Source organism: Chrysoperla carnea, chromosome 3 (assembly GCF_905475395.1).
Source record: "Chrysoperla carnea chromosome 3, inChrCarn1.1, whole genome shotgun sequence".
Lineage (NCBI taxonomy): Eukaryota > Metazoa > Arthropoda > Insecta > Neuroptera > Chrysopidae > Chrysoperla > Chrysoperla carnea.
Genome location: NC_058339.1, coordinates 75,563,326 through 75,582,632, shown reverse-complemented (window position 1 = coordinate 75,582,632; position 19,307 = coordinate 75,563,326). Strand labels below are relative to the sequence as shown.

General features: G+C 28.3%; 1 protein-coding gene across 1 annotated transcript in view; it reads right to left on the bottom strand.

The window, feature by feature from the left end:
- The window catches only part of LOC123296607 (trafficking kinesin-binding protein milt), a 161,087-nt gene extending 142,002 nt beyond the window's left edge, over positions 1 to 19,085 (bottom strand). The window contains exon 1 of the mRNA XM_044878148.1: positions 18,791 to 19,085. Within this exon, the coding sequence (XP_044734083.1) occupies positions 18,791 to 18,994 (204 nt within the window). The 5' untranslated portion in view covers positions 18,995 to 19,085. The remainder of the gene's footprint in view (positions 1 to 18,790) is intronic.
- Between the last annotated feature and the right edge of the window lie 222 nt (positions 19,086 to 19,307).

The following is a 19,307-nucleotide window of genomic DNA, read 5'->3' as shown; positions in this document are numbered from 1 at the left end:
TGTAAGTGAGTCAGAGTTTAAACGATTACAATTAATTCAATTTATTTCGATTGTGTTCATTTGTTATGTTTTATTAATTTGTTTGGGTATAATTTATTATTGTATCAGTTCAAATCAAAAGTGTTTGATCTGTTTCAAACTTCAATCGTTTGTTATAGACTACAAGCCAGTGCTAAAATTTTTCGGGTGAAATAATCCACCAGGAATTATGTTGAAAAAGATGCTGCCATATATAAAAGTAAGTTTAAGCACCATGGCGTTAGTTTTCCGCGGTACACGTGAGTAGAGATGAGAATCAGCAAATATGTACGGCGTTGCTGGATACTAACTCTGAATATTTATTCCAAGCGAATTACATAAATCACGTAGGTCTTTGAAAATTGACGGGAGATCACAAATTTTGCCGATAGCAAAGCTACTGAATTTATTTCTGTACGACATTTATGTAATTCGCTTCAAATACTTCTGAAGAGTTAGTATCCAGCAACGGCGTACATATTTGTTGGTGCAGGGGTGAGACATCAAGGGGGTGCGACATTCATATTCTTACCTGAACTCACGTGTACCGCGCAAAACTGACGCCATGGTGCTTCAACTTACTTTTACATATAGAAGCATCTTTTTCAACATGATTTCTGGTGGGTCATTCCACCAGAAAAATTTTAGCATGGGCTTGTAGTCTAGCACACACATTAATAAACACATCGAGGGTGCAGAAGTCTAATATCACAAAAAGTCTTTGAAGTTGAGAAAATCGTTTTCTTAAATAATAGTTATTATAGTATAGTTTCAAAATTTATGCTAGAATTGTAGTTTTTTGTCGCTTTTATGCAAATCAACGAGTTAAGATTAAAACGGGAAGAAAATTTAAAATGAGTTTCCCGATTTATAAGGATTTTATTCTAAACTTTTTCCCTAATAAATTTAAAGCTAACATAAGAAAATACCTTTTAAACTAATTGTTTTCCTGTAAAATATAATCTTTGTTTAAAACAATTAAATTTAAAAAAAACTTGAAATGAATAGCATACATCCATCAATGATTCAAAAAGTGAAAATTTAATATAAAAAAGTTTAATTAATAATTAAATATTGTAAGTATTTTATGAATTTATTTAAAAAAAATGTGTATAGTCACAGACATATAAAGCTTTTTAACTTAATAGTTAGTTAATTCATTTCCTGGTAATTGTGAACATTGGTATTGACAGTTTATTTTAAATTTTCTATTTAATTTTTAAACATTTCATAATTTCACCACAGAGTGACTATCGAATTGGTCTCATGGAATGTCCTGACTTTTCTCCGTGATTATATCAAAAATCCCGGACTATTTTCAAAAGTGCCTTACTTAAATAAAAAACACGGAATTATTCTATTTGCCTCAATATCTGTTAATAATCAATAAATTCTGTGGATGTGTAGATTCAATGAATCAGGTCTTTAGAGTCCACTTTCAGAGGTCCTAAAAATAATTTTTGTCTCGAGCAGGAAAGTGATTATTCTTAGTTTTCTTAAATCAACAATTTGTATCTCATAATGTTATTTATTCGACAAATAAAAGTTGTAAGATTGATAAAATTATTTGGATAATTTTTGTGTTAGTTAATGTTAGTAATGTAATGTTTGTAATTTGATTAAGGTCAAATTTTGCTGCATAGTCAAATTAATTTCCAGACAAAATGTCTTTTTGTCCTATTGTTAACTCGATTGGTGGACAATTGGACATTTATTATGTGAAAATTTATAAGCAAAGGGCTTAAACACAATATAACAACTCATACCGACATTATTATTGTATATTAGAAAAGTTTTTACGCCTCCAAATGTACGTTATAATTACGTAGCTATTTTTAGAAAGGGATGTGTTAAACATCATATTGTAATAATAACAAGAATAATAATAACACAGCCGTGAAAAGTGAAAATTTAGATTAAAAAATTATTAAGAATAAAATTAATTATTTTGATACGAATTTAACCATGGATTATTATTTGCAGCACGAGCTTCTATTTATTTCCAAACAAAAAACAAACTGCAAGGTCAATTTTAATTTGGAGGGAGTGACTAAGATAAATTAAATTTACTAAAATTTACTTAAAATTATATTTATTATTTTTAGACAAATAAAATGGTGGAAACTTCATTAGGCAAGAATTTGAATATTGATTACATAATTTACAAAGCAGAAAAGCGAAGGGGGAGGTGGTAATTCGAAGGTAGACCCGCGCAAAGTACGAAATTTTGAATTTTTCAAAATAAAAAAAAAATATTTTTGTATTTTTTGACCAGTTTTAAGCAAAAAAAGTACTCTTGTGATTTTTTCTTCTAGGCGCATAGTTTTCAAAATAAATACTCTTGAAAAATTAAAAATACTATATTCGATTTTAAGAATAATGTGCAGTTTATTGATGTTATAAGAAAACCTTGTGTACATTTTTAACAAAATCTAGTGTTGCAGACTAGAGTTATAAGAAATTGCATTATTTAATCAACCCTTAGCATGTGTAAGGGGTTGGTATCAAGAGTGAAAAATTTTTCCCTGTTAATTGATGTTATAAGAAAGCCTTGTATACGCATACAACCAAATCTAGTGTTGCAGGACAGTGTTGTAGCCATTTTCATTATTTACTCAACCCTTAATAGGTGAAAGGGTGGGTATCCCGGATGAAAATGTTTCCCCAGTTTTTTTTATATTTTTTGAAAGGCTGTTATAATTTTTTAACACAATGTAATGTTGCAGTCCAGAGTTATTAACATTACCATTATTTAACCAACCCTTAACAAGTGATGGGGGTGGGGTTTTTCATCTGAAGAATTTCTTAATGTTATTATAAATGCGTTTGTAAATTTTTTATCAGATCTAAGGTTGCAGAGCAGAGTTATTGACATTCAAATCGTTATATCTGTATTTTTTAACCCAGCTGCTAGCTTCAGCCTCATTATTTTTATCCATCTCCCAGGGAATTCTCTTAGCTAAGGCAGCTCCTGTGCTACGAATTTTTTTAATATAAGGAATAAAATTGATTTTCATCCTGTTAATATGAATGTACCACAATTTTCAATTCATTGTTCAATAGTTTCCGAAGAATTTCCCTATTGCATTACAAGATAGGTAAATTAAATTCTTTATGAAAATCGATTTAAGACGATTATTCACGTCTATAATGAAATATATGTACTACAATACGACATGTACATATTATAGAACAGGACGTTACCTTATCAAATTTGAGCACAGTTATTTTATCTGTACTTATGTAGGACTATTGTAAGTACAAAAAGTTTGGTATTTGAATTTGGAAAAGCGATATTATTCGTAAATATCCTTTTATTTTTAAGGAAAGAGTCGATCAAAAAGGTGATCAATATTAATAACAGTCCTTGTTAACAGTCCAGTTTTTCATTTTGACTGGTTAGCGCCAATTTTACCGAATTTTAAAGTGCTTTCATTTTGACAAATTTATGTAGAAACAAACCTATGATAGGTTCAGAGTAAGTATCAAAACTATCTTTCGGAGCTAAAATTTAGTTTTAATATAACAAGTGAAAACAAACAATTGACTGAGTTAATTGTTGAAGTATCGTGTATAGAAAGTGTTGTCAGTGCTTGCAATATTTTTAATAAATTAGAAAAGTTGTAAAAACCAACAAATTATGCAATTATACCGAGAATCTTTCACAAGACCACTAGTTGAAGATACCTGCAAATTTCAACACCCCATCTTTTATAGTTTTGGAGAAAATGGACATAAAAGTTTAATGATAATTTCCACCCTCACGAGTAAACAATGATATTTACGGAAAAATGTTTCAAACAAAAGTGGTTTACTTTTTTATAAGGAATAACTTTTACACTTAAACTATTGTTGTTATTACAAGATGGGTCCAGGTTCAAATTGACTTCTGTTCGTCATTTACGAACTCAAACTCAATTTTTAACTTCTGAGCACGATATAAACGACCGTGGTGAAAGACACCGCCGTCAGCAGGAAATGGACTCCTTGGATGATTTTATGAACAACTACACCAAAATTTCGTTCGTATCATCAATATTTTTATCGTTACAAACCTGGAACTTATTTTAGTATACCTTGAAATATTTCATATATACATGGTGTAAAAAAATAAGTATTTGGATTGGGAAAAATAAAGAAACAATATGATCCATCTTCTCTTAGCAAAACAAAATTTTATATATATATATATATATATATATGGTGATATCGGACAACGACGTCAATAACCTATCTTCCTCTTTGTTTAATTAGGAATTTTAAACATTCATATTTTGCGTAATTCTAAACATTTTCAAAAACCAACAAGCCTATTCCGCAAAGTAAAGCTCTCTAAAATTAATTATTTTTTCAAAAGTTAGCACACGCTTATTGAAAACATGATCATACTTAAATGAAGAAATTGAACTTTCAAAGTTATTATGAATCGTTGGTACACATTGCAACTTTTAAGATACAAAGAAAAGTTTTAAAGAAATGAATTGATAATTTTTATCTAAGTAAAACTTCAAGGTTGTTTGACCTCCTGCTCTAATTGTACATAACAGTACAACCTTCAACAGTTGACATCTCAATAGAAAATAAATTAAAAAATAGTAAAAGAATACCTGCTGCATTGTATTATTCCATGTTTTTACATAACGTGACAAATTATTTATTTCAGAACAAATTCGACACATTTTGTTGTTTTAATCAAATTTTTTTTTTAAATTCACATTACAAAACTTAATTTATTCAAACAAAATTTGGTTCACATTACAAAATAAAAATTTCACAAAACTTCATCACAAGAGATCTAAAGTAAAAAAAAATAAAAGAAAACTTATTGTCTTCATCACTAAAATAATATTTTAACACTAAAAAGTTAAAACAAACGTGTCTATTTGTATTAATTACCGGAGATGATAATTAAGAGATTTGAGAAGAGACCTATCCTATACTACTTAACTAGATTTCTGTTTTTAATGAGAAACAAGGTTGGTAAAGTTTGTGTGAGTTAAAATTATTTATTTAATTAAAATTATATTTATTAACAAAATAAATATATCATAAAAAAAGAAATGTGAACGTATATAATTCAATGTTTGAATGCAAATTACGTATTGGGTACTGTTCAAAAGTCACGTATACCAATTTTATACATATTATGTATTAATTAGGGTTCATTACCGTTTAAACCTTTTTGACCTTTTAAAACATTCTAAATCTTTTTAAAACCTACTAACTTTGGGTCGTACTTTCCATTTTTTGTCTTATTAAGTCGCGTATACCACTCTTTGGGCCAAATGTGGAAACCGTGATAGTTAAATTTTTGATAAATATTGCAGTAACGTTAAATTTGACCAGAAATTTGAAAAGTATGGATCAAAATTAGTGGGATTACATACTTGGTTTATTTAAATGGGATAAAATTTGGGTGTGATAGAGTAAAATCAAATTTTTTGGATTTTAATGACGTCATAAAGAATAAAAAATCAATTTTTTGATAGATTGGCCAAATTTTGTTCGATTTGAATGAAATTTTTTTTGAAACATACTAATTTTGGGTCGAACTTTCCATTTTTTGTGTTATTAAGTCGCTTATACCACTCCTTGGGCCAAATGTGGAAACCGTGATAGTTAAATTTTGATAAATATTGCAGTAACGTTAAATTTGACCAGAAATTTGAAAAGTATGGGCCAAAATTAGCGGGATTACATACTTGATTTGTTTTAATAAGATAAAATTTGGGTGTGATAGAACAACAAAATATTTTTGGATTTTAATGACGTCATAGAGTATAAAAATTCATTTTTTGGATATCTTGGCCAAATTTTGTTCGATTTGAATGAAATTTTTTTTGAAACATACTAACTTTGGGTCGTACTTTTGATGTTTCGTGTTAGTAAGTCGCTTATACCACTCCTAGGGCCATTTGTGGAAACCATGATAGTTAAATTTTGATTAATATTACAGTAACATTTGGGTTGAATATAATATATTTTATTCAAGCAGAGATTCAATTGTGAACAAAAAAAAAACTATAAATAAATCGATTTACTTTTTGTGATGAGTGCGAAAAGATGGTATGCAAATTACATAAACAATAAATAATTCATTGCCAAAAAAGATAAAAACTTGAGCCAATTTTTACATAATCTAAAACTGATATACATTATGCATTTCGATTATACTTTTAAAGTATTGTTGAAATGATTCATTCACATTAGTACACATCTACATGGGTTATCAAAGGTCATTGTAAGGTCTTCGTACCTTATCTCATAAATATTTTTATTCATTACGGTGTACGATGTATGTATTTTCATTAAATTTTAATTAAAGATAATTAATATATTGTGTTTAATCTCATATTATAATAATTACATGTAAAAAAAACATTTTTATTTTAATTTAATTAAAACAGGAAATGCTTGAGTCTTGTTTTGTTTTAAAGAGGAAAAATAATAATTTGCAGTAGATACGTTCGCAGTACACTCTATTCATTCATTACTCATTGGGTTATTTTATTATAAAGTCAATTTAGTATTCATGGAAAAAAATTTTTTAATAACACCGAAAATTTTTTCTTCTTCTTTTCTTTTTCGAAAGGTTACGAACATGTTAAAATTATATTTAAACTATTTTAAAAACAAGTGAAAACAAACGATTTACTGAGTTAATTGTTGAAATACCATGTATAGACAGTGTTGATTACTCTGTCACATAGCACATACATACATGTTTGTTGAAATACCACGTATAGACAGTGTTGATTACTCTGTCACATAGCACATACATACATGTCACACACATATAACTGATATTCACATATAATACATACTATAAAATTTGCGCTCTCACGGGTAAACAGTGATGTATACGAAAAAATGTTTCAAACAAAAGTTGTTTATTTTTTATAAGGAACATTTTTTATATTTAAACTTTTTTTCTATCTCTAACGGTTTACAAGTAGGACTCATCACTCAAGACCCAATTGACCTATGTTGCTCATTTGCGAACTTGACCTCACTTTTTACGTCCTTAGCACGCAACAAAAAAATTCAGCTTGATATCTGTTTTCGTTTTTGAGTAATCGTGATGACAGACGACAGACTGACAACCAGAAATGGATTAATTATAGGTGATTTTATGCACACCTATACCAAAATTTTTTTCGTAGGATCAATATTTTTAAGCGTTACAAACTTGGGACTAAACTTAGTATACCTTGGTATTTTTCATATACATGGTATAAAAACCTGACTGCGTTAAATAAAAACCGAAAAGAAAATAACAAGTCCAGTAGTTTACAATTTAAATAGCGACTTTAACAGTTGGAACCCATAATTGGAAAGATTTAAACCGGTCAAAATGGTAATGGATTCCGACTGTTAAAGTCGTTTTGTCTTTGTTTTATTCTTTTCGGTTCTTATTTAACGCAGTTGGATATTTTGATTTTTTAAATTTACTTTGTTATTAATATTTCTTTCAAGTGAAATGAAAAATGAGATAATAAAAGTTACAATTAAAAACCATAAGTTCAGTGTTAAACACTTATTATTCTTGTTGTAGCTACCAGAAGGGTTAAATTAAAATATTAGTGTAATCCACATGATAATACCAGACTAGCTTGATACCCTCCCGCTTCACTGGACTTAAAAGTAAAAACCACCGCTTTATAGCCTCCACCTCTCTTGGTCGCACGTATCCCCCTTTCATAACACTTGAAGGGATTGTTTTACGCAGCTAAAAGATATGCAAAGTTTTCAATTTTTTAAATTGTAAAATAGTCATAATTGATTGAGTATATCAGAAAATGTGGCCATGATTTGTTTGACATTTACTGTTGTAAATTAAAGATATCTGTAAAAATTTAAAATAGTAAATGCCAGATTAAATTTAATATTTTTAATTATTTTAATTAAATATCTTTATCTTTATAATTTAAATCTAATATGTTATTCTGATGTATGAGGTATATTGCTGTACAGTTTCATTAAAAACCATTCGCTAGTTTTGGCGTGAAAGCGCCAACATAACAAACTAAGAAGAAACAAACAAACAAACATGCTTACTTTCACATTGATAATATATAGGGATAAAATAGCATATAAAAAAAGATCGTTTACAAGATTATATAAACAAATTGGTCCAAATTCCTTATAAATGCAAATTATATCCATATTGAACATATTTCAAATTTGAATTATTCTAAATTTTCTCATGAAAAGTAAACCATGCTAGTGTTAGCTTATTAATTTGAATAATCAGTAAGTAAAAAAAATACGAATACTAATTAATAAGTAAGACATTACATTACATTGTTTGCATAAAAAATAATTATAATTAGTCACATCAATATATTATGTTTTATTTGTCATTATTTTAAATAAAGATAAAACATAAAGTGTTAATGAAATAACTAAATATAGATGCTACAACACATATACATATACACACAATGTTAATTAAAAATAAACTGTAATTATATAAGACGATAAATAGAGAATGTAAAGCAAACACAAGTGTATTGTAAGAAATTGATTGATTCTATATTAGAAGTTTATTTAAAAATAATTCATAATTTATACATCTAGAATAATTAATATTGCTTGCCTACTACCATTACCAATTGAATGAATCTAATATTATTTACAATTAATTTATACCTGTTTGATTATATTTGTTTTGGTCTGCTCAAAATAATGTTTTAACGTGAATTTATTCAAAGTTCAAAGAAAAAAAAACTAAAAAAAAGGAAGGTTTCAGCGTCTAATTTAAAACCCTACTAACGTTCAATCTCAAAAGTGCTAGGGTTGCGCTATGTATACATAATAACGCTATGTATACATAATTTAAAAAAAAAATTTTTTTGATTCTTTATTTTAAACTGTTTTTCATTAAATTGATGGTTTCCGAGATATTGGCCAAAAATCATTTTTTTGTGTATACACAGTGTTAATTAACGCAACCCTAGCACTTGATTGCGCGTTAGAAGGGTCTTAAACTAGATGCTAAAACTTTTTTTTTTTTGCCTTTGAATAAATTTATAAAATCGCTTATTTTCAGTTACTTTGAACGGCCTATTTATAAAATAATCGTTGTATTTTTTGTTACATTTGGGAGTTGTGAGATTAAATGACAATAAATGTTATTTTACAAGAAATTTGTTTTTGTTTTCGATAAACCAGAACACAGTAATTGTGAGATGTTGAAATTTGTGTGATGTTTAGGTTTACATGTGTTTTACCACCTTTCCGCTGATAATTTCATTTATCAGCTCCTCAATTTCAGAGGCTGAGTGCTCCTCCTTCATGCATATACCATGCACTACACCAGCCCATCACAACTATTAATAAAATCAATTTTGTTGCGACAGCGGGAATCGAACCCGCTACCCTAAGCATACGGCAGACGGAATTTAAGATTACGCCTTAACCAACTGAGCTAATGAGCAAGAATAAATTTGCTATTTTAGATATTAAATTTTTTTCTAACTTTATAAATATCATAACGGTATAAATACGTTAGAGCTACATTTGGGCATATGTAAACTCAAACACTAGATTTATGTCTTAAGCGTGAGTTTATACACCAAATCAATCAAGTTACCCTTAAGAGGCAACGTGCTAATGAAACTGTTGAGTCTACATAGACCAACTCAAGCTATCAATACTAAGTCTTATTTTAAATATTAAAAATAAATAAGTATGTTTAAAAAATAAAATTAATTGAAAATCATAGTAGGAGGCATGAAATAATGTCATCATTATAACAAGACAATGTTATTTAATCACTTCCGCTATTTGAAAATAAATCGTTGAAATATATTTCCGTCAATCATATCTATACTCATCATAAGAATGAAAGTAAAAATCATGATAAATAACTAGAAATGTAACAGTAATTACTATTATGTTAGATTCAATAACAATTATTATGATGCAATGTTTGAAACGCTTTTGATTAAAATACGATATATATTTATCACATGGTTCAAGCGTGAGTTCTTGGATATCAAAAACTAAACTACAACTTCATCGATATCGACCATCAAGGTATATTTTTTAGAAGATAAAACAACTTTTAACAAAAAGAAAGCCGACTTCAAAAGAAAAACTTTTCCCAAATAAATTAATATGCACTAAAAAGTAAAAAAATAACGATAATATAATGCAGTTAAAATTATTGTTATTTTTGGAGTCGGTGTCAGCCTTTGAAAATTCACTACTGGAATCGCCAACAGAGTGAGAACCACGTCTCAAAGTAGATTGACAAGGATAGTAAATGTCGAGGCCTGGTCATAATACGCATGTCTTAATATACAACATAATATCCTGCCGCGTATTTAAAATAAGATTATACCACTTTTAAATAAAGTTAAAACAGTATATTTTGAACAAATTACCATTTTACCATTTTTTAAATTTTTTTTCATAGAATTAACACAAAATTATCTAACAATATTACTCGTTTGAACGTTAAAACAAAATAAAATTTTATTTATTTATTTTAAGCACATGTGAATTTGAAATATAAACACATCATTGAAGCAGCTGATTCCGGTTATACGATCATGCGCATTGAATACCAGGCCTCCAAAATGTTGTTTCTCTGTCAGCTGTTTGAATATTGTATTTTCATCTTTGTTAATCTACTCTGTGACGCCAAAATATATATACTTGGTATACACTGGGCTTATCTATTTAAAATATATGATCTAAGGTGTCAGCCTAGGAAACAACTCTGACAGAACAGTTTGCTACATTATCTTGGCTGGCAACGACTCCAAAAATAACAATAATTTTAACTACATTATATTGTCGTTATTTTTTTACTTTTTAGTGTATATTTATTTATTTTGGAAAAGCTTTTCTTTTGAAGTCGGTTTTCTTTTTGTTTAAAGTTTTTTTTTATTTTGTGTTTTTTAGTGAATTTAAAGTACACTAACAGAATCATCAAAATCGGTTTACCCAGGCAAAAGTTCTGAGGTAACACACATTAAAAAAAAATCAAATAAAAGTACATACTTCACCTATACGTTCAGATATTGTAATAATATTAAATATGGAAGCATTACAAAGACGTCATTCAAACATTTCATTTCAATTGAATACCAGTTAAGTATGCTTTGTATGTTTGAATGTAATCATAATTATTTAAAAAAATCTATATTGAAAAGTCTAAATCAAGCGATGATCTCTATTATGAGTACCAGTCAACCAACCAGTGGTGAACTGGCGACTAGCGAACATGTTATATTCAGCAGCCAAACGTACAAAATGCGTACATTTGTCATGTGCTAACTTTATTATATAATTCATATTCAATAATAAAAATAAATAAAACAGTGAAATTTTCGTAAAACAAAAAACAAATATTAAGATATTTACAAAACTTAAAAATTAAAAAATAAAAATTAAATTGTTGATTTTTTACACTGTTTATCAGATAATTGCTATTAAAATTGCAGCAACAGAAATTTGCATTTGGGAAGCCCCCGGACTAAGAAGGGGGTTAACAATAACTAGGAAAAATGCGATAATCTTTCAAATTTACAGGTTTTCATCTAACATTCAATCAACCATTTCGATTAAACAAGTTTTCAAATGAACTTTCTTTTGAATGCTTATCAACTAATCAAAAATCAAAATAAACAATCGGAACGGATATTACTCTTGGATTATATTAACGGATATTAAGTCTGGAAACTTAAATATTCAACTATCTTCAATAATGTACAAAACGAGTTCACAATTACAATGCTAAATCCAAAATTTCTACGGCTAACTAAAGATTCAAGAATGCTCTAAATTTCTTCCTCTCCGTTTTGGAGCTACAACGTTCGGGGATATCCTCCGTAAGTTTGATAAAATAAAAACACCCCTAGGTGAACACTTTGAAAACTTTGTTATACTTTAATGTTTAATGCAAATGTCCATTAATTATTCCACACAAAACCAATTGATTTCCAAATATATTCACAAATAATACATTTAGCAATAGGTAATTCAACAATTACTATTAGCCCTGCACTATAATATCAACCACCCACATTGGCTGTCCTTAGAGAACTCTCCAAATCGATTGTTCGTACTGGACTCTCCATATCAACTGTCTTATTTTACAGTATACATAACTACACTTTTACATATAAATCATTTCCATGCGAAACCCTGTAGTATTATTTCAGACTCGTTACAATATTTTGGTTTCTTATTGAAGTTTTACTGTAATAGTTTTAAAAAACGTACTTGATGTGTGAGTCGTTTTAAATATATAATAAGTAAATTTATCGCGAAGGTCTAAATGATTTTGACAGTGTGTAATGAGACATTTAAAAGTTTTGAAGTACGTTTTTTTAAACATATAGAATATATTTTTACTAGACGGGAACTATTATTTCGACAACCTTTTCACAGAGGTCAAATTAAAAGAATAAAAATAAAAACAAGACTTACATCATGGACAAAACGTTAGCAAATTTTCATTTACTCAATTTGGCTACGAATCGGAGTTCGATAATAATTATCAATGATAATAATTTCGATAATTATATCATGATTTTTCTACCTCAACAAATATTAAGTGATAAATATCAATGAATAATTCTACGATTAAAAATTAAAACTAATCGATCAAATTTTTATCAGGAATTATGAAAATAATAATGTAATTATTATATTGTTGATCTCGTAGGAAAAAGTCCCTTAGTAACCAAGAGACCATATACAACACACGGTGATCAATAACAGCTTTGTAGGTACAGATTTTGTTATTAAACTCTCAACCTTAATCATTTTTCTTTTATTAACATGTACAATTAAGCTAACCAACGTTCTAACTTAATCAATTTTTTAACCTTTCCATAAATCAAGAATCGATAAATATCCGACATTTATTATCAATATCGTATTTTTTCAAATCCTGCTACGAACTTAAACAAAGTTTACGTATAACGATAATTAAAAAAATTTGTTAGTTTAAAGATTGTTGACAAGTTTATCGTGTTGAATAAATATTATAAGAGACATTTTAAATTGATTTTCAATGAATTACAAATGTTATTTATTATTGCTAATTCCACGCTCCATTTTTCAAAGTTAGAATTATATAATTTATACAAATTTATGTTTCATAACTTGAAATTAGTCGATTGAACTCAATTCAGCTTAAATACGTCCCCAAAACTTAAAATGACAAAGAAAATTTTTTTCTTAAAAATATGGAAATTATACATTCGGATACGGTTTGTGGATATTTTTTGGTGTAAAAAACAAAAATAAATTTTGGGACGGTATAACCATAGTGATCCAAGCAACATTAATTTTTTTTTTGTGAGAAAATATAGCAAATGTTGTTTTTATTGTAAGGGATATGATTGGAGTAAAAATTATATTAAATTATTTTTATAAAAATAATATTCATTTTTATACATTAAAAATCAATTCTTTTGAAGTGAGTGGTTGGAATTTCTCAAGAAAAATGATCGCAAATGGCACGGATGGATGAGTAAAGTATGGACTACGTTTTTTATGCCCAAATGCCAAAATCTTTATTTTAAAAAGAAGGGTACTTGGATCACGATGGTTTTGTTTTACCAATTTAAGTCTTTTACGAATAGCGTAGCTAAGGTTCTTAAGAAAATCAACACCGTTCAAGACTTTTAACGAGTATAACAGAGGATAGATTTTTTAACTCATAGTATCCTAAAAATATTTGTATATTTTGCAAATTTTACAACGAAAATAATCTACGAACTATATTAGAATTCGTAAGGGAACTACGAGCTATGGTTATTGATTTGGGTTCTTAAAAGTTAGTTGTGATGTTATAAGAACTATATTATGATATTTTTTGCTGTTGCAAGAAGCATACAATCTTTCAACGAGTGATCTAAATTGAACTTAAGACAAGTGAGTTAATTGTTAAAATACCATGTATAAACAGTGTTGATTACACAATCGTTTGTTTCTTGCGTCATTTAAGAAAATATAGAGAGCCACTCTTACACACAAAGTAATAAGATACTATATAATGGTCTAATCAAATCTGCGTCCTCGAGGGTAAGCAGGTGAACTTTTGTTCTATCTGTAATGGCATTTACGAACCTGACCTCACTTTTTTCATCCTGGCCACGCGATAAAACTTTCAGATTGATATCTTTTTACGTTTTTTGAATTATCGTGTTTACAGGCATACGGACAGACAAACATACAATCAGACAGACAGACAACCGGAAATAGACTAATTTGGTGATTTTATGAACACCTATACCAAAAATTTTTTCGTAACATCAATATTTTTAAACGTTACAAATTTGGGATTAAATTTAGTATACCTTGATATATTTCATATATACATGCTATAAAAATAAAGGAAACAGCCAGTCAATGGTTTTTTAACTAAAAAAACAAATGAGTTAAGTTTAAGAGGAATTTCGTTTATCATCGGATCTACAGAACCTTCAAAAATAATCTCAGTCGAAGAAATAGTCTTATTTTCAAAAATCTCCGTTGATATATTTGTGAAGAATGATCAGGAAATGGAAAATGTTGGAAATGTTAAAAATAATACAAAATATTATTATACCTAGCACGTAAAACAATCACCCACAATTAATGAAAAACATGACAAGAAAATTGAACACATACACGTTAAACAGTTATGTAATACACAAAACACTTAAATTATATTACTCTCAAAAGACACAATTTATGCTCTTTTTAGCAAGGTAATAACAACAAAACATTCACCAGAAGGTCTAAAAACATAGTCAGTCAGTCAGTGAGTGAGTCTCTTAACACATTACTTACTAAAACGGTTAGAAAACCTACACAATATTTACTAAATAAACAATTTTCCATACACAATTTTCATTTTGATATAAATAAACAAAAGATAACACTTGTTGCTAGAAGCTCTAGCAGCTAGCTAGTCATTCAAGTCCGTTTAGTTAGTTTTTTATAAAAAAAATATTCATAAAAGAATCTTTGAACGCGTTATGGATGCTAACTTTGCTTGTTTATCATGCTTGAATAGTAATTATGATGAGAGTTTTTTATTTTTTTTGTACTTTGTGAGTGTACTATGATTCTTCATATTAAAAATATTTTATACCAAAGTGTGCAACTATGATGTTGTAAAGGATTACGGAGAACACGGTGAGCAAAATCCACAGGAAAGCATTTATGAGTGTTGGTGTTAAAGCATAAATTACGGAAGCCTGAATGGCTCACAATCAATTTATGAGAAAGTGGCGCTACACTAGCTTCACTTTTTTTAAATGTGTACTACCCAAAAGTATAAAACCAACTATTTAAAAGCCACTAGTTCACTTTCAACAAGTAACAACTTGTGGTATTATGGAAACAAACCTTTTTGAAGATGTCGATATTTTGTCATGCGCAGATTTCTAATTATAATGTCATAATAAAAATTTAATAATACTTTTAAAGGTTAGAAATTAGAAATGTGCAGGTGCAAAAGAAAAACATCAACAATTAAAGCATTATATTTTTTAGGCTTCCGTAATAAATACATGCCAATGCTTTTCTGTGGCAAAACATAGCCGTTCATCTTAGTTACAATCATAGTTAAGAGTGGATAACACGTAAAGATAATACCATAGTGTGTAATGGACAAGGACACAGAGGAACTCACTGGCGGCCCTTCTCACTTCGCATATCGCAAATTTTGGGCCCTGGCGTAACTCTTTGGGGATAACATCACAACTTAAAGCCATTAACCTCACTTTAAAAAAAAAGTAGACATTTAATTTTGAATACAAAATTTTTTCTCGGAGTACCTTATAATTTCTGAATTTAATTTAAATTTTAGCAACATAGGTAGGTTTATTTCGATTTTTAAAGTGAAAAATTCTTTAGTGATGGAGAAAAAGCACTGTACTCTCGTGACCATCACGCTATCATCACGAAACTAACCGCTAAATAAGCAATCTGAATTAAACCTTGCTGGTGGATTAGTGGTATCGCTGCTAGACTGTCATCCAATAAAACTGCGTTCGAAACCCAACCCAGCAAAAGTTTTTTTTTTATATAATAGTTTTTTATACCCACGTTAATAATTTCGATAAATAAATTGTTAACGAAATGAAAAATCACTCAGCTGCTGGGAAACGATTCTTCTGGGAAACTTTTGAGTTTTTTTTAAATAACTCTTCATAATCAGGGTAATTTGGAAAAGTAGTTCTGACATTAATATAATTTATTATTATAGGATTATCCAAAAGCCTAAGATCCTAGGGATCTTACACTAGAATTTCTATCTTCCTTAAAATGTCTCCAATTGTGGTTCTTGATTTAAAGTAACGGACCAAAATAAAAATTCTACACAAAGAATTCATTTTGTGAATTCAAAATAATAAGAAGTACTTTTTTGTTGTTTATTTCAAATAAAAATAAACAGTAATATTCTGTAATTCATAATGTTAGTTTTGAATAATTAACATTCTTAATTAGTGCTTTAATTAATTGTTTTTATATTACACCATAGCTAAAAGTACCGGATGTCCTCTATCAATTATTATCATTTTGATTTATACATTGTGAACGAAATTTTTCTTATCTTACTAATTATTATATGTTTTTATAAAGTGTAAAATAATTAGTCAAAAATAGCAAAAATTTTTATACCGTGGGAATTCATTTGATTAAGGCGGTTATAAGGCGCTAAAGAAAAAATCATTAACTTAAAGTTTTGAGAAATTGTTCTTAAACAAGTTGCAATCAAATTTTTAATAAGATAGCCCAAAAATTATTAGTTGAGCTCAATTATATTATAGTTTTCCAGAAAATAAGTTACCGTAAATTAACATTAGTTCTTTTTGCAATCACCCTATATTTTGACAAAAAAAAAAGAGAATGTTTAAATTATTATGTTAAATACTTGTATTTGAATATCGTCCATAATTTGGTAAAATATATTAATAATTAAATTATAAATTTTTTAACACTAATTATAACTAAATTTACCCAAAATTAATATTTAAAAAAAGTTGAGAAATTTAATGACAATAGCTTATATAACCGTTCAAAGTTTAAAAAAAGAATATATTAAAAAAATGTTAATTTTGTTTATATATTCTAGATGAAACAAATTGAAAAATGTATGATAAAATCGTGTTAAAATAATACAATCCCATAAAATAACAAGGGAAAACAAACAGTTGACTGAGTTAACTGTTGAAATACCATGCATGAGCAGTGTTGATTACTTTATCATATTACACATACATACATGTCGCACATACATAACTGATATTCCCATATAATCCATAATATACAATTTATGCCTAATTTGCGCCCTCACGGGTAAACAGTGATGTTTACATTTAAACTTTTGTTCTATCTCTAACGGTTTACAAGTTGGGTCCTACGGACTCAAGGTCCAATTGACCCATGCTGCTCATTTACGAACTCGACCTCACTTTTTACGTCCTGAATACGCTGTAAAAATTTTAGCTTGATATCTTTTTTCGTTTTTGAGTTATCGTGTCCACAGACGAGCGGACGGACGGGCAACCGGAAATGGACTAATTAAGTTATTTTAAGAACACCTATACCAAAATTTTGTGCGTAGCATCAATATTTTTAAGCGATACAAACTTGGGACTAAACTTAGTATACTTTGCATATTACATATATGCATGGTATAAAAACAGAATTAACGGATCAGCCTAAAACAATATATTAAGCACACAAGCGCTGATTTAACTCAGATTTAAATGACGTCAAAAAATAATGAATAAAATAAAAAATATATAATTGGGAAATTTGGGGATTAAGAAGGCATTGTTTAGATTAAAAAAGTACTTCAATTTTTTCAAGATATAATTTTCGATATTTTGTGTAGAATAATCGAAGAGTATTATTTTTAAAACACTTCAAATGATTAGAAACAAATTTCTATCCCAGATTTTGGGTTTCGACTAAAATAGCTATACCACGTACATTTCAAAAAACATTTCGACAAGCTTTCCTTTTTTTTTCATTTTAACTATTTAAAAAACTTCTGGTTATTAAACTTTTTTGCGTACACCGACAGGAAATGTTTTTTACGTTCAAAATCTACATACTTCGAAACGTTCAAACCCAAAATTTGAGGAGATATGAAAATGTTTTTCCTAGACTTGGAAGCACTGTTAGAAGATTTCAAATCATTTTGTTATTGTATGGCGACTAATTACAGTGTGGTGACTGAAGAAACAGGCGATATTAATTTGCTACTGGCCAATTTTTGTTAACTATTCATTTTCCTCCCTTCAATCACAAAAATCATCGTATCACACTTTTCTAACAGTTCGAAATTGCCATCATACCATCGTCAAGACGGAATATTTATAGCGGTATGGCGGCTATTTGGAAAAGTCGAAAAAACAAAAACAAACAATTGACTGAGTTAATTGTTGAAATATTAATGTTTCACAAGACCACTAGTTCAAGCTACTTGCAAATTTTCAACTCGTTTTATAGTTTTAGAGAAAATGGAAACCAAAGTTGGGTCCTAATTTGCACACTCGCGGGTAAAAAAGATGCTTATAAAAAAATTTGACTGAAATCAATATTTCTGAGTGTTACAAATTTGAGACTAAATTTAATATACTCTGATATATATTTCATATATACAGGGTATATAAATTTGACTGTACTGTCCAATTAGCCTTAAATTAATTATTTCACATATTCAACTGAAAAGTCTTCGCATCCACTCTTCTGTAATTAAAATTAACAACGGATTAAATATTAAAAAAAAAACTCGACTACTTACATTCGATAACAATTGATATAAAACACCATGTTTATATTCACGCACACAGGCAAACGATTGTGAACGAGGACGATACGAATCTATAAATGTTGAATTACGACGTTCCTCGTTGTTAAAATTTTGTGGTTTATCAATGGTACGAAACAAATACCGTCCTAAATATTTACGACCCTCACTAGTGATAATATAACGAAGGCCAAACATTATGTCTAAGCGTTAAGTCCAATGACGAAATTGTATCACGTATGACAAATTACAATTCTGTTTAATTGTCATACCCACCACTAAACACATTATGACCCACAAACAAAAATAGGAAAAACCCCACAAATTTTCCTTGTTACACTTTTATAAATTTTTCAATTGAAATTAAAATAAATTGGTTACTTTAGTTTGAGTAGTATGATTCGAATTAAAATTGAAATCGTAATGAAAAATGGTTGATGAAAATTTTATCATCATTTTCAGTAATAATCAATAAAATTTATTTGTTTATCAATTATCAGGAATAAAGTAA